This window comes from Hydra viridissima, unplaced genomic scaffold (assembly GCF_058129835.1).
Source record: "Hydra viridissima isolate aposymbiotic clone 2 unplaced genomic scaffold, HvirCarnegie_v1 scaffold_1, whole genome shotgun sequence".
Taxonomy (NCBI): domain Eukaryota; kingdom Metazoa; phylum Cnidaria; class Hydrozoa; order Anthoathecata; family Hydridae; genus Hydra; species Hydra viridissima.
This window is the reverse complement of record NW_028324300.1, coordinates 28715400-28732187: the sequence shown is the minus strand read 5'-3', so window position 1 is coordinate 28732187 and position 16788 is coordinate 28715400. Positions and strand designations below refer to the sequence as shown.

Genomic DNA, 16788 nt, shown 5'->3' with positions numbered 1-16788 from the left:
AGATAAGGATTTGGATTTAACACAACTACCTGATAATGAATAAATGTGTTGCTTTGCATGAATTTGTATTCTGTAAAAATTTGATCCTCCTAAACAGCATGTTAGCTACTCTATTATTGCAAAAAAAACATTTAATTGTCGTTGTGCCAGAAGTGACATTGACTAAAGGTGACTTTCCACTCATCTGTTTTTAGCTACGGGAAAGGGATAGGAAAAAAATGAATTTGGACAGATCGGATGGGATATATTCATTTCCACTTGCACTGGTCAAACTTGCTTTACTTTAACTTTCACTTTTAAATAATGATAGCTAAATAATGAAAATGGTATCGTTATCGATTCTCAGCAGAAGAACTTTACATTTGTTATTACTGAATTATTTAAAAATCAAAAGAAAGCTAAAGTATAAAATAAGTATCTGGGTCAGAAAATTATTTAGAGAAAGAAAAACAAAAGGAGCATTCAATTTATTTATAAAAGATATGCAACTTTTCGATCACGAATTCTTTTTTACGTTTTTTCGAATGACACCTACAAAGTATGAACATTTGTTAAGTCTAACTGCACCGGCGATTACAAAATCTTCCCTAAGACGCGAGACAATTAGAGCGAATGAATGTTTAATGGTCACTTTGAGATATATTTTTGGAGGCACTTCACAAATAGACCTATCTGGCATGTTTCGAATAAGTCCGACTTCCATTGGAAGAATAATAAACGAAACCTCTATTGCTATATGGACCATTTTGTTGGCTATAGAATATATTAGCTATCCAAAAAACAAAAATGAATGGAGATCTATAGCAAACGAGTTTGAGAAGAAATGGAACTTCTCCAATTGCATAGGGGCTATAGATGGGAAACATAGTTATGCAAGCCCCTTCAAGATCAGGCTCGTTCTACTTTAATTATAAACAATCTCACTCTATTTTTCTGATGGCTATTTGTAATGCAAACTATGAATTCACACTTGTTGATATTGGTGATACTGTTAGAAACAGTGATGGTGGTGTATTCAGAAATAGTAAAATGGGAATTGCTTTTGAATCAAAGTTATTAAATATCCCAGAACCTTATGAACCAATAGGTTCAAGCGTAAAACTGCCATATGTTCTATTTGGAGATGAGGCATTTCCCCTCAAAAACTATTTAATGAAGCCATACCCTAAAGAAATATTATCTTTGAAGGAAAGGATATATAACTATAGATTGGCACGTGCACGCAGATCAATAAAAAATACTTTTGGTATTTTGGCAGCAAGATGCAGAGTTTTTTGCAAACCAATTATTGCAAAAGAAAATATTTTAATTAACGTGACTAAAGCTGCCACTGCTCTGCGTAACTACCTTAAGCATGGTTGTCAGTTTGAACCATTAAATCAATATTGCCCTTCAAAATTTGTTGATTATGAAACACCTTCTGGTTTGCATGCTGGAGAATGGCGAAGTAATGTTTCTGATTACCAAGACTTAACACTTTTACAAAAACAATTAGGCTCAAATAACTATACTCATGATGCAAAAGCAGTGAGGGAATCATTTCGAGACTTCTTTAATTCTCCCCAAAGACAGGCTCCATGGCAATATGATATGGTTACTCACACTCAAAACACATGTGATCAAAGATGAAATTCCTCTTCCTATATATATATATATATATATATATATATATATATATATATATATATATATATATATATATATATATATATATATATATATATATATATATATATATATATATATATATATATAGGAAGAGGAATTTCATCTTTGATCAAATGTGTTTTGAGTATGAGTATCATTCATTATCTGTGTGTTTGTGTGTGTTATATGTAAATATATATAGTTTTTTTAGTTACTTTATTTGTTTTTATTTTTGAAGCATTTTATTGTTTACCTTAATTGTATGTATTGAATGTAAAAATAAATAAACATCTTCCTATATGAAATATATTTTATTTGAAAATTAAATTTTATATTTTCATTCATTGTCACTTTCCATTTCAAGGAGGATTTCCATAACTTATTTTTGCTAATTTGTTTTTCTTTTTTGAAAGATTATGAAAAGAGCTTACTAAGCTTTTACAGAATAACTCATGCGGATCATTTTCATTTATTTTCATCAGTTTAGTTTGCTCCACATCATTCATTAATGGAACCAAGTTCCAAGGGGATATTATTTTTTCAGTTAATTAACACTTTTACTTTTAGAATATACGGGAAATGCTGCGGTATAGGGAGTTATTGAAGAAATACAAGTATGAAACTGAAGAAATTAGCAAAGAGAACATAAATAAAGTAAAGGCTACTTTAGCTACTTTTATTTCAAAAGTGAAGAAAAAACTAAAACAATGTGGTCGAAATTACGATTCATTTATAGAAAAAGAATATGAATGGCTTCAAAAAAATCTTACGACTAATAAAAGAAGCCACTTTGGTTCTGGAAATCCCGATAAACTATGGGTGGTCCTTTGGAAGCAAAGCAAAAGAGAAAAAATAAAAGAACTAAGTGTTGAACATCATCGCTCTATTTTTAGTCAGCAAGAAATATATATTTTAAAAAAAGTCAAATGTTTTACAGAAAATTCAAAAAAGACACTTTCCATATAACCTTTCCTTTAAATATGAGTGCAAAGCAAGCTCTTGATTTAAAAGTGAAAGTGATCTTAGGGATAAACAAAATGATCAAAAACTTAGCCCTTGGACACATATTTATTCCCTTCTTGCACGATACGTCAGTGGAAAAAGTTAAATATTATCCTAAAAATTTTTTTTTCTCTGATTTTAGTTGTTACCACTAACATGTTGCTAAAACTGAGCTTATGTAAATGGTATAACAATACCATAGTAGCAGCTGAAATAAATGATGGTAATTCTACCAGAAGCATGCAAGTATCAAGTAGAGTAATGAACCAAGGATGTTGTGCATTTGCTTAAAATTTCTAAAATTTTAATTAAATACATTTTACAGGCAAATCCTTACGCGCGCGTGAACGCGTATGCACGCAATGTACGTGTCAAAGGTACGTGTAAAAAATAATTTTGTTAACAAATTTAAATTCTTTGACCCAAAATACTATTATTTTCACATACAATATGTTTATTTAAAATTTTTATCACATTTTATTGAGTTTTTGCCGTTTTTTGATCATCCTGAGTCACTGTGCGTCGTTTCATTGAGAGATAAATTATTCGTCACGTTAAAATCTTTTGACTGCGCAAGTGAAACTATTTAAAAACCGAAATTTTCAATGTTCGAAAATACAGTTCACAGACAGTGACGACTTTCAGGGTTTCAGAGCAACAAAAAAGCCTTTCACTTTTCCAAAGAATAAGAAAGCTAGAACTGGACTTACAAATTCTCATAGACATTGGGCTATTATAGACTGGAAAATAGTTTTGTGGAGCAATGAGTCAACGAATAATATGAAAGGTCCTGATGGCAAATTGAAGGGACGTAAACCTAAATGATAAATGTTTTGGATTCTAAATACACAAAAGAAACAGTCAAGATAGTGGTGCAAAAGATGCTTGCTCTAGGGTTGTTTTTCAGGTTTTAGTGGAGTTCGACCAATACAATACATTAATGGCATTATGGATCGATTTGTTTATCGTGATATTCTTGAGGAAAAGATGGTTCTTTATGCGGATACTGTACAATCTTTTTAGTTCGAATCTCCATAATTCGAAAACCTCTGTAATTCGACGAAATCTAAAGTCACCGCAAAATGCGCTAAAGAAAATCTTTTGTTAAACTTTTTATAATTCAAATCACTATAATTCGAAAACCTCCACAATTATTTGGACCTGTTAGTGAGAATCTCTCTGTAAATTGAACTTTTTAATTTCTGACGTATAAAAAGCTCGTTAACCATTGAGCTCATTTTTCAAATTTCGAATATTTTGAGTTTTTGAAAAACGGTTATTAACTTTTGTTTTAAAAAAAAATCATTCAAATCATCAAAATCAAAAGAGGTTTTAAAAATCTTTAATATTCCACCGAACATTTAACCTGGAAAAAGAATAAAGATTAAATCTTCGACGCTTTTCATTAAGGAAATTAGGCTAAACGAAAAAGCTATTGAATCCAGGTTGAATGAGACCACACAAGAAAATATCGAGTCAATCGGTTTTTTCTTATGTGATCTCATTCAAAAGTAAAGAATATACCATCAGTTATTGATATTAGTATATTTTTTTAGTTATAAAAAAATTGCTTGTGTTTTGGAGTTCAATAGTTTTAGTTTTTTTAAAAAAAAACGGATGTAAAATGAATTTTCATGAAAATTAAACTTAAAAAATTTCACACAAGTATGAAATCATGCATATTTAAAAAAAATACTTTAACAAAAAAAGATAAGAATAAAGACTGCTTTACATGACTTATAAAAACGTTGCCTGTGTTTTTGAGGACAGTGTAAAAATTTCTCACTACAAGAATTGTTGCTGAACCTGTACTTTGTACCGTTGTTAAATACTTTCTTTAGTGACTAAATACGTTCCAGCTATAAAAAGACCATTTTGCCTCTCGTTCAGTGATGTATAGAAGAATTTTAGCATAGATAAGGTAAGTTAGTCTTTCTACAAATTACCTATGATATATTAATAATTAATGTATGAATTTTTTTGTTTTTCCTCGTGTTTTCTTGACTTCTGGACTGTTGATCTCTCAACTTGTTAAGTCTACTGAAACGCTTTTTTTTTTTAACCGAAAAATTTATGTTACATTTTACCATTTTTTTCCCCTAAAATTATTTCCTGAAAACTTCAGAAAAAATTATTCATTTCACCGAGGGAAAACAATTTTGTTAGAAAATAACATTAAATTTTTCGATTTTCTTCAAATAATCCTCCCATTTGTTACTACTTCACATCAATCTTTATGTCGTTTTCCCAAAGGATTCAATATTGATATCAACCTTAAACAGAATCTCAGAAATAAGATTTTTGTTCGGTAAAGTTCAATTGAATTGTAATCAGGTTGATATATCTTTTATTTGAATCTGCTGTTCTAAATTGCACTAAATTCATGGTGGACTTGTTCACAGCAAAGTCCTCACTGTGATGTGCTCCAAAAAAGCATGAGCAACTTTTTTGTAGCTATAAAATACTTTAATTAACGTCTATACTTTAAACGAATTGTGTAAATGAGAATGTAAAAGTTTTTGAACAATTTGTGGCATACTGGAGTACTGAGGATAGCTTTTTTATAATAGACGGATAGTATGATTTGAGTTGCTTTTAGCCAAGCCTTTTATTACTTTTATCTGAAAGCTTGATGAGGAGCTAGGCATAGTTGGAAGTAATGGGAAAACAAATCGGCTGAGTCTGATTGTGCCACCAGGAGAAACTTGTTTTTTTTTTTAAATCATCAAACTTGAAATATTATCTCAATTTGAAACTTTCTCCACATGTGCCTTCAAATTTTGGGCTTATGTGCTTGGAGTGCAGACTTTTGCGCTTTCTAATTGCTGAAAAATACCCTTGATACTCTCTGCAGGCGGTAGGGTTTTTTAAAAAGATACTTGTTTGGAACAGGAGTAAACAGGTCGACTTCTTATCTTTTTCCCCTTGTTGCCAAGCAGTCTTGCAAATTAAACAATTGCAAGATTTTGGTGAAAAATCGATGAAAATCCAAAAAATTTCTGGAAGTTTACAATTGTCTTTTCTTGAGAAATGTCTTGCAATTAAAAAATGCAGGTCAAACCAATTCAATTTAGAATTCTTTCTTCTATTTAAAAGAATCATGAATTATTTTATAAAAGCACAAGTTGTAGTTTTTTTACAATTTCTACTTTCTTATACAAATTTCTTTTTAATCTGAGATCAACTTTTAAAAAAACCGCCTCGATCTATGTTTGTACAAAAAAAATTAATTGGTTACTATGTTTGTACAAGCAAAATTAATTGGTTACTATAATATTGATACCGGATTTACGGCAGAGTAAGCCTGAGTTAGAGATTTTGAGAGGACCTTCTATAAAATTTCGTTAGCTTTAATGCCAAAATAAAAATAGTGAATATATTTTTCTATTACTTAATTAACATGGTTTGCAAATTATTTGATAAAATGGTTAATTTTTAAATTAGATTAAAATAAAATATGATAAAAATTTAAAAAATTAAACAAACAGACAAATCCGCGCAATGAGTCGCCAGTAATTTTCTATGAAATTGTTTTTTTTTTTTTTTTTTTTTAATTTGACAGTTCGTTTCTTTACTGAAATCATATCTTAGATTATTATTATATATTTTAGACTAATATTATATCTTTCAGGCTATCGCTACATATTTTAGATTATTATTATATATTTTAGATTATTTGAAATTAACTTTTAAGGGTATTTTACTTGAAAACTCTTCAACTAAAAGTTCACTTAAGAATAATTTAAAATATTTGAAAAATTTTTAAGTCATTTTTAACTAAATTTTTGGTTAGATGTTTAAAATATTTGAATTTTTTTTAATTTAACCGTTTTTAGTTTTAGTATTATATTAGTTTTAAATTTTCAGACAGGAAAAAATTTTTCTTAAATTTCCCAATAACAAGAAAGTAATTGTTTTTTACCAACCAAATATCAAATAAAAAAAATTTTGAAAAGTACAAATTTAACTAAGGAAGCAACAGACTTTAGGATTTGTTATATACATTAAGAAAATTTTTAACTTTGGTATTTTAAAATAACATCTCGTGAAAGCAAATTATCTTAACAGACAATCTTATAATAAATGACTCCCTTTCTATGCGGTCATAATTGAGTCAGTTTTGCTGATTAGCAAGTGTAAAAATATGTAATTATTCAATAAAAAATGTTAATTTCGCAGATGCAAAAAATGCAAACTAAATTCTTACGTATTAAAAGATCACTACAAACAACTAAAACGTTAATTCTTATAAAAATTAGTTTTTATACGTTCATACTTCTTAAGTGTTTACAATTTATAGCATTTCAACTTTGTGTTGTATCCGTTGGCAGCAAAAAATTTTAAAGGAAATTTTTCATTCTTTTTACTCATAACAAAAAAAAACGTGTTATACACATTATCAAGGGAATAATCTCAGTTTAATAGATATTGGCACTAATCTTTTGTTTAGTGCAAAAAAATATTGATAAGTTCGTGAAGCAATATTTTAAAATGTTTGCAAAATGCTTGTTTAAAAAACTTAACGATATGTTTGAAATCTTTTTATATTATCAGTGATAAACACAAAGGGAATTTTTTAAACTTTGCAAAAACAGTGAACAAATATCTACAGCAATATCAGCTGATATAGTTTTCACATAATAAGGCTCATTTAAAATTTATACCTTATTATACACGCTTAGAAGAAACCGAAACATTTATCACAGATCTAATAAACTTTTAGATTTCTAAAAGGTTTGAGAGATTACGTGAAGGTTGGAAGAAATTTGGAAAAAAGAGACTTTAAGATAGCGATCTTAATCTTTAAAAGCAAATATTTGATTAACAGTGAACAGCATAATTCTATATTTATATGACATTATTTTGGTATGTACTTAAAATATAAGACAGGCAAAGGTTCGAAAGTGAAATATACAATAGAAAATGCGAGTGGAAAATGAGCAACCTCTATAACTCTAACAATTAATAGGAAATACGATTGATAATTATAAATTCCATCCTACTTTAATTGAGGATTTTTAATTTAAGTGGCGTTACGGGCAAAGTTCACCTTTCCATCGACGCCATATGCGGTAAAAAATGTCCATTCCAGGGAATGTTCAAATTTTAAAAAATCTAATTATTGAAATTTATTTATAAATTTGTGTCTATTTATGGTAATGTATTTATAAGTATGTCTATTTATGGTAATGTATTTATAAATATGTTAAATACAAGTTAAATCCTTTTTAAACCCAGTTAAATCTACTGAAATCCCAACTAAATCTACTGAAATCAGTTCGCTTAAAAATTCTCTAATAAACTTGATCGTTTTCCATTTGCGGTTTCCCACACAGCATCTGGGGCAAACTTTGACATATAATTAAAATTATTGACAAAGTAAGTTTTGTCGAATCCATGACCTGGTATAAACGTCTTTAATTTGAAGCTATCCAATTTTGTAAATTTTTTCGTTTGAAATAAAGAGTGACAGGTTAAGTGATGAAAAAAGAAGAAAAAAAAGAAAAAGAATTTTTTTATTTGAATAGACAAATTGACATTACCCTATAACGAAGTTTTGGATTGTTATTTTATTCTGAATCTGATTTCCATCTGCACCCGGTCTTTAAGACATACTATAAGTATGATAAGTAGAAAAATGTTCAACACTGCAGTAGTAAAAATTGCTTTAAAACTAGAATCTATTTTTTAAAATTTTTTTAATTTTAAAATGTTTTTTTTAGTGAATATAAAATAAACAATAAAAATAAATATTCTTTCAACAAATAAAAATGTTTCCCTTGAGTTAAACAAATAATAATCAAACAAAAAAAAAATGATGTTAATAATAATATAATAATAATAATAATAATAATAATAATAATAATAATAATAATAATAATAATAATAATAATAATAATAATAATAATAATAATAATAATAATAATAATAATAATAATAATAATAATAATAATAATAATAATAATAATAATAATAATAATAATAATAATAATAATAATAATAATAATAATAATAACAATAATAACAGTAATAATAATAATAAAAATAATAATGATAGTAACAATAATAATAACAATAATAATTAAAAAATGTTATTAAAATTGTTATAGTAACTTTCATATTTAATAAAAAGCGTAGAAATAATAACAATAATAACATATAAAGCAAATAAATTTAATAACATTTATGTAATTTTAAATAAAATTCTAATATGTACAATGAAACTTTATCAACCAATCCAGTCCATAAAATATTTTTAAAAAATATGAAGTGACCAAGAACCAAAGCTGGACACGCCACGAAATATAATAACTGGACACATCACGAAAAAAGAGATCAAGATTGTTAATTCTTTAATAGCCAAGTCACGTGCTCAATTTAGGGGGAATAACATATTTTCGTCATCTAATTTTGCGTACAACCAATTTTTCGACCCTTTTTTTTTTTTTCACAGTTGTATTCGTTATTATCTTTCGCCTCAAGTACTAATTTTTTTTTATACTGTCATAAAGTTTCGTTATTTTTATGGTGTAGCTTTGGGCTATCATGTACACACGACAAGGGAACTATGTGGATAGCCCAATCTCGACATGAATCCATCGCACTTTGGACTGCAGCAATACCCTCTTCCTATAAGAAAAAAACAACATTAAAATGTGAAACAGCGGTTACATAAATTTGCATTTTGAAATTTAGGTAATGAAACATTTTTATTAGTAAAAAGAAATTTTTGAAAAATTTACTTTTATCGTTCAATGCTTTAATTGTCATGCTTTCTAACTCTTTTTTTACCGGATTTGCAAAAATAGTCTCCAGAAAACTGGTGACGAGGTGTTCGATGTCTGAAATAGAAATGAGCACAGTTAATTTTCATCGATTGTAGAAATGATCCGAAGCAAATAAAGTAGCACGCTGTTTCAATAAAAATTTGAAATAGCCGGATGCAACGGACAGTTTTTGTTATGAATAATGAATATCAATATATAATTATTAACACCAAATTAACAACGATTCGTAACACCATTAATATTTGCATTTATTATTTACACTCAGTCAAATATTTTTAAAATGGCTTTTCTCAATGTTGCGAATTAGAGATAAAAACTCAAAAATGTTGTTTTGAAACTAAGAGTAGACGTGTGCGCAACAGTTGTACACGTCTATTATAATACATGACAGAATGTTTAATATACACATGTTCGTTTAATTGACCGTTCGGCACGTTTGTTTAATAAAAAAAAATAAATGACGTAATCATTGTCACGTGTTAAAGTTTTTGTTTTTGCTGATTTGAAAAAATGTTATTGTGATTTTTATTTGCAGAAGGAATATTTGCATAGTTAACACAAATTATTATGTAACACATAGTTAATTAGTTAAAACATTAAAGCTGATGAGCTACTAAGAAAGAATAAACGAAGAAAAAAAAAAAAAAAAGAAATTGTTAAGTTTAATACATCTGCTATCCGTGACATTTTTTTACTCGTGTTAGAAAAATTTATGATCAGTTTGTATCTTTTTTCCGGAGCATAAACAATTTTAAAGTTAAAATAAAATTGGATATAAGTTTCCTACCTCTATTTTGCTGCAAAAGGCAATGAGGAGATTCAGAACTCATTCCCAAACTACTTAGTAATCGCTTAGCAGTAGTTAGCTCGCACAAGTCGTTTTTATCTTGAGAGAAACAAAAAAATAAAAAAATAAAAAAAAGAGATTGAATCGAAATTTAAAGAAAACGAAAAACATGAAAAACAATCAAAAGTTTAATAAAAATAGAAATAAAAATATAAAACGCAATTATTATATATGATTTAATACGTACTATCTTCGATCATTTCCGTGGCATACGTCATGGATACAAGAAGGCATGCTAAAAAAAAAAAGGTTTTGTTAAAAATACAGTTATCGCTTACCTAAAGTCAGTTTAATTTAGGGCTTTAAAAGTTAGTGCACCGCTAAAATTTCCAGATATAAAAATACAAATATAATACCAAGATATGCGAGCAAATAAGTAGTTCTTTTATCCATCGGTTTCTTCCACTCTAAGGTTTAATTCTGCCTGTAATGCGATTGTCCTTTGTGCTCTGTTTGTAATGCTATTGTGCTAATGACCTCTCCTTCTAGTTTGTCTGCAACTAAACTTTATATTAACCCAGAGAAGAAATTTCTGTAACGCCTCCTTAAGTCTGACCAAAGAAAAGATTGTATAATTCAGCTAGAGCGATTGCGTTTAATAATTAATTATCGTACAAATGTAAAATGGAAAGCAATTGCGGATCAACTCGCATTAGGATCTTGGCATTTCTTTTTTCTGTAATAGTCAACTTCTTAAATTATGCACGATTTAAAGTAACGTACAATCAAATTGTTCATTGCCGTTAAAATGACGTAAAGAGGAAAGATTTAAATACCTCCGCGTGATTAATGTTCAATGAAAAATAGATACACAATGACGCCGAAACATGACGAAGTTTTGTACCAAAGAAAAAAAGGGGTGGATCTATTTTGATCGTTTTTGAAAATGATCTTCCTGGAAACAGTTTTTATGATGAAATTTTATTTCATTTCCAATAAAAAATGATGATTGCAGTTCAATATTCAAGATGATTGAGGTAGGAATCAGTAAAATAATTGACGTTTGGAAAATAATAATCGATTTTCAATAAAAAGTTTAAAAATAGAATAAGAAACTAAAAAAAACCAACTTGTTCGCATTAATCACGTTCAATATAATTAATTAGCGTATTTAAGTTTACAAAGTTTGTAAGCAAATCAATATCTCAGTAAATCCATTACTTTGTTTTTAACGAGCAAAAAAAAAAACTTCCTCAGTACAAAAATGTAATAATTCATAATTACATGTTATCTAAAAAAATAAATGCTCATTTTATAAATCCATACAAAAAAAACGAGCAAATAAAGCGGCCCGGAATAAAAGAAAGAAAACGCAGTTGTAAATTAATAATTCATTTATCGTGTTTATCCTCTCTTTTTCTTCAAAAATAACGTCATTTAACAAACGGCATTTGAAGTTGTCAGAATTTATAATTTTCATAGATTGTGAAAAGCATAATTAATGCATATTTTTTCTCACGTTTTTTTCGACGTTAATGTTTGTTGTCGTTGTGAGAGAATTCTTATTCAAATCGGTTTTTGCAAACATCTCACAGACTTACTCCCACGATCGGACTCTTTTTCTCCCTTTATCTGATGTATATTTATGCACAAGATAAAGTATTTTACATTTATATTATTTATAGGTTATATTTATATCTATTCTATTAAAAAGATCTGTAAGACAATAAAAGTGCAAATTCACGGGTAGATTCTAAAATTTTCTGTAGAGTATAACATTCAAACTATTGTTTTTTGAGTTCTTTATAAAGAATTGGAGTTAAGACTAATAAATTTTTACTGTCAAAGTTTTAAATTGTTCTTTTGAGTCGGATTTTTTTCCCAGCAAAAAGGACTAGTATTTATTTCGACATCCAAAAAAATGCTAACATTTATTAATTTTTTTTTTTAAAATTCAAACCAGTTGTTTTTCACTCTTATATAAGTTTATGAATCATTTAAAGATAACTGAGGTAATATGTCTTTCTTTCTTCTTATTCTTTGAAATCAAATTTTGAATGCATTTTTTCTAATCACCATAATCATAATAACTCTCTCTTAACAATTTTTAAACAAAAAAATTGTTTTTTCTGAACATGAATTCTTGCTTATTTCTTCGGAAAATTCAAATTTCTCCTATTCAAAATGTCAGTTTAAAAAGAGAAAAATGGAGACAGGTATAGAAAAAAATCTGCAGTGATGTTTTATGAATTTTAAGGTGGCGAAATACCATAAAACAGTTAATGCTACATGATTTCTCGCATGATTACTCCACTCGAGTATTAGCACGTGAAAGTTGCGCAATCGATTCGTTTTACGATTTTTTTTCCTTTTTAAAACCTTTATATCCTGTTAAAATTGTAGTGGTATGTATATTAATGATGGTTTAATACTATGCGCTGTGCTTCAATTATAAATGAATAAATAAAGAGGTAGACTTCTTTAAGCAGTTATTTTAATCAAACTAGTAGTTTGAATAGAAGCCTTTTTTTTTTACCTCCCAGAATCATTAAGAAGTATAAAGAGACTTTATGAGGACGGCTAAAGTAGTTTTCGATTTAAAATAACGTCGTCTATAAAAATGCCGTTTGCTAAACTGATTTTTTTTTAAAAAAACGGAACTTAGTACTTTTTCACTAGTTTCAGTTTTGTTTCATAAAACAACTTTACTATTGAAAAAGCGTAATTTTTTAAAAAAAATTAAAAGATATTTACATCTTTACTCTCAGAAACCGGCATTTTTACTTTCGAAAATCTGCATTTTTATCTTATAGTTTATCCTTTAACTCTAACGATCCTCAAAGTGAAAATGACGAGAATGTTAAACCTCACCACCAGAATGGAATTCTTATCACAAAACTATTTGCTAACAAAACTTGTTATTGTTTATGCATTTTGTTTGTTTGTTTGGAACGAAAGAACTCAAAATGTAATACCGTTTCTTATTAGGAACGTTTCCTGACCTCAACGTGTTCATGGCACCATTCGCAAACACACATGTTCAAACGCACACACGAAAGCACGCATACACGCACGCACAGACGAATACAAATAAAAATAGACATCAAAAATACTTTCTTTGAATATGGTGAAAACATTGAACAGACTAAAAAGCAAATAAATTTCTTTTAGAATTTTATTGTTGTCAAATTTTCACTAAAAAAATTTTTAATGATGCATTAACTTTCGATAATTTAACTCTGTTTATTGTGAGCAGAAGTCGATCCTTTTCAAATTTAAAGAAAGTAAATTCTCTCATTTTTAGGGATTACCGGCATAATCTTATATTTCATGCCAATAATGAAGCAATGCGCAAGTATCGTCTATTTTGAAATTTAACAGCTGTTCTTAACAGCTATTCTAGGAACGGATCAAATTATATTTAGAACTCAAAAGCCAAAATACTCAAAGGATTTTCTAAGGGAGAATTAGGAATCGCTCAGGAGATAAAAAAATGTAGCTACGAGTTTCCAGAGACTTCGAGTGATCGAATAAACTGTGTAGCAATGAACCAAACAACTAAAGCACACACACACACACACACACACACACACACACACACACACACACACACACACACACACACACACACACACACACACACACACAGACACACACACAGACACACACACAGACACACACACACACACATACACACACAGACACACACACACACAGACACACACACACACACACACAAACTATCAGGTAGCATACTTTTTTAACCTTTAAGCGCATATTCACTGAATGAACTATGAAGTTTAAATTCACAGATTTACTCATCATGATAAATGGAGCCTGGTTGTTTTTCCGGTCTTCAAATTACTCAACGAAATTGATGCGTTGATTATTAAAAACTACTTGTAAAGAGTTTTTATGAAAGCATGACAAAAATTGCGCCTCATGGACTGACAAAACTATGTGGCTCTTCTTTTTCATTTTTTTAATCATAAATAATTGATTCTATCTTTACTTGTCCTCTTAACCTTGTTGCCTCATTTTTTGACGATAAGCTTTTTGCTTTATTGGCTTACTTAAAGAACAATCTCATATTAACGTTTTATATGCAACACACCTTATTTAAAAAACTGGTTTACCATTTATTATATAATCTCATCAAATGTTTAAAGTTATAAAGCAAAGTTATCAAATTAAATAAGACAAAAAAAAAAAATAATAATGATAAATAAAAAGACAAAGGCAACAGGTTCATACAACTTTTCAGCGCTATAATTAAGCTTTCAAACATTATTACAGGTTTTATGGAACAAATACACCAGCTTAAATGGCTTCACGTCGAGCTTTGCAAAAGCAAAATTTTTTGAATTACAATTTGAGGAGGAAGCAGCTGTGCGAGGATGTGACAGATTTAATATCTGGAGCTTTTTTTTAAGCTGGTCGTTGTGATTGTGATTGATCGTGATGAACAGCCCACGAGTTGCCATCATGAAAGTGATTTAGAAATGGATCAAAAAAGATTTTTTTGTGAAAAATATACGATTAAAAAACAGCATAAATTACCTTTTTATTTTCTGTTATTCTACTTACTATAAATAAACACCTAATAATAATAACTGACCACTCAAGACCACACACCGTTTTAAAAATCAAAAATTCCTAATTAATTGGATCTATTTTGTCTAAATGGATTTAAACAAGATCCGGTAACGTTTCAATGCAGGTCGCCCAATTATGCAACCAAAATAGGGTTTTATAAATAACTAGATTGATTGCTTGTTAATGCTCGTATTTTAGCATCGGTGAGAAATTTTGTCAAAAAGTTGCTGGCTTACATCCAAAATTACTTATGTGGGAGGCTAGAAGCTGAAGAGGTGCTGGAATTCCTTCAGTAAAAAATGGAATGATTTACATTACAAGTGAAAAGATTTCAGCTAATTAAGTTTTATAAAAAATTTTAAAAAAAAGGTCAAGGGAAAATTTAAAAAAAAACAAAAAAGAAATGTAATTATTAAAAATCTTAGACTATACTTTAAAACTTTTTTATATTAAATAGTTATTTCACGCCCCTGTCTTTAGCTATAATAGTAAACTCGGCCCATCAAACTTCTTTAAGTAAATAATATTTTTAGTTTTATTTTCCAACAGCTGGGTTTTAGTAGATTTTACATTTTTTTTTTTTTTTTCTAAAAATGATATTAGTAAATATTTTAAAAGCATGGTTTCTCCAGCTTTGTATTGAGGACTTCCTACTTTTTTTAACATCAATTATGATGCACGATGTTTGTAGAAAAATGAACAAAATATCACAATGATCAACAACTATGCACAATTGATGCTTATAAACCAAAAAATTATATTATGAAAACCGAAAAAATATTCCTTTTTTTCATCGAAAAGTTTTTTGGATTGTCTTTCTTTATGCTAAGTATCTTGAGATGATTAAAATAGCCGATTTGAACAAACTTGAGCATTATCGCATTCATCATCACAATAGGCCAGACTATCACCGCTTCCAATTTTATTTGGAACGTTTTGTTGGCACTCAAACATTGTTGAAAGGCGAAACTTATTTTAAAAAAATAGTTTGATTTTGAAGTGTGTCAGTTTATACCTAAAGATTCCAATGAATTTCTTTAAGGAAGAATGAGTTCGGATTATCTCATCATCCATTTGCTTCTATTTTACAAATAAAATGGATGGAAGCAAGTGGGTGCATTCAACTAGTTGCTAAGTAACATGACGCAGGAAAAATGCTATAATATATCCTGGTGGGCGTATATCCTGGTGATTATACACTTACTAGGATATACACCAACTTGGTTTAGCCAAAAAAATGTTAAACAAAAAAATAACGGCATGAGATCAGAAAAAAAAATATCAAATTTATACAAAAATAATATTTTGGTATAATTAAAAAAGACTTTTATATATATCCTTTGTAACTTGTCAGAAATGATTTATCTAAACGTTTACTGCAAGCTTCGTCATATGATGTTTAACCTCACTTTCATTATAAAAAATTCATAACATTTCTGACTTGAAAAGTAATTTAAAAACTAAACTGAAAAAAAAATTTAAAAATCGTGGAAAAACATTTTCTCTCTTTTTAAGGAAGAATGCAGTTGCTCAGAACAACGAAATTTCTAAACTGAATGTACCAAACATTTTTGGGGTCAAGAAACTCAAGTTTAGAGATAAAATTGACTCTGAAATCTGAAATCCAGAAGAATCAACACTTATACGAGCTATAACAAAATGCACAAGTAATTTTTTAATGCTCAGAATGATTCCTCAAAAATCTCCTTAAATCCATTTTTACATACTATCTATTTAAGAACCTTACCTACGTGTAAGCACTCACAAATTTGTTTACAAAGACATTTGGTTTGTCTTTATTGATGAAAAATGTTTGAAATACCGCAAGAAGAATATCAACAAAGAAGAAGAATACGAGTTTCTATTATCGAACCAAAATTTTCAATACTTTTTTTTTATCAAAGGTGTTATTTAACGTAGCGAAGCAATCAAAGAATCTTTGTACAGATTCTTCAAAATTTTATTTTT

General features: G+C 28.4%; 1 protein-coding gene across 1 annotated transcript; it reads right to left on the bottom strand.

The window, feature by feature from the left end:
• Positions 1-8666: 8666 nt before the first annotated feature.
• On the bottom strand, positions 8667-11109 carry LOC145192681 (uncharacterized). Its single transcript, XM_090076897.1, has 5 exons — positions 10641-11109; positions 10472-10519; positions 10225-10323; positions 9393-9491; positions 8667-9279 (listed from the first exon to the last, which is right to left on the bottom strand). Exons 1-5 carry the CDS (start codon positions 10675-10677, stop codon positions 9194-9196), a joined length of 369 nt encoding a protein of 122 aa, XP_089933023.1. The 5' UTR covers positions 10678-11109; the 3' UTR covers positions 8667-9193.
• Positions 11110-16788: the final 5679 nt, after the last annotated feature.

Coding starts and splice junctions, on each gene's coding strand:
- LOC145192681 (XM_090076897.1), bottom strand. CDS start 10,677: ATGGATAAAAGAACTACTTATTTGCTCGCATATCTTG. Junction 10,520..10,640: donor TTATTTGCTCGCATATCTTG/GTATTATATTTG, acceptor TTTTTTTTTTAG/CATGCCTTCTTGTATCCATG. Junction 10,324..10,471: donor CACGGAAATGATCGAAGATA/GTACGTATTAAA, acceptor GTTTCTCTCAAG/ATAAAAACGACTTGTGCGAG.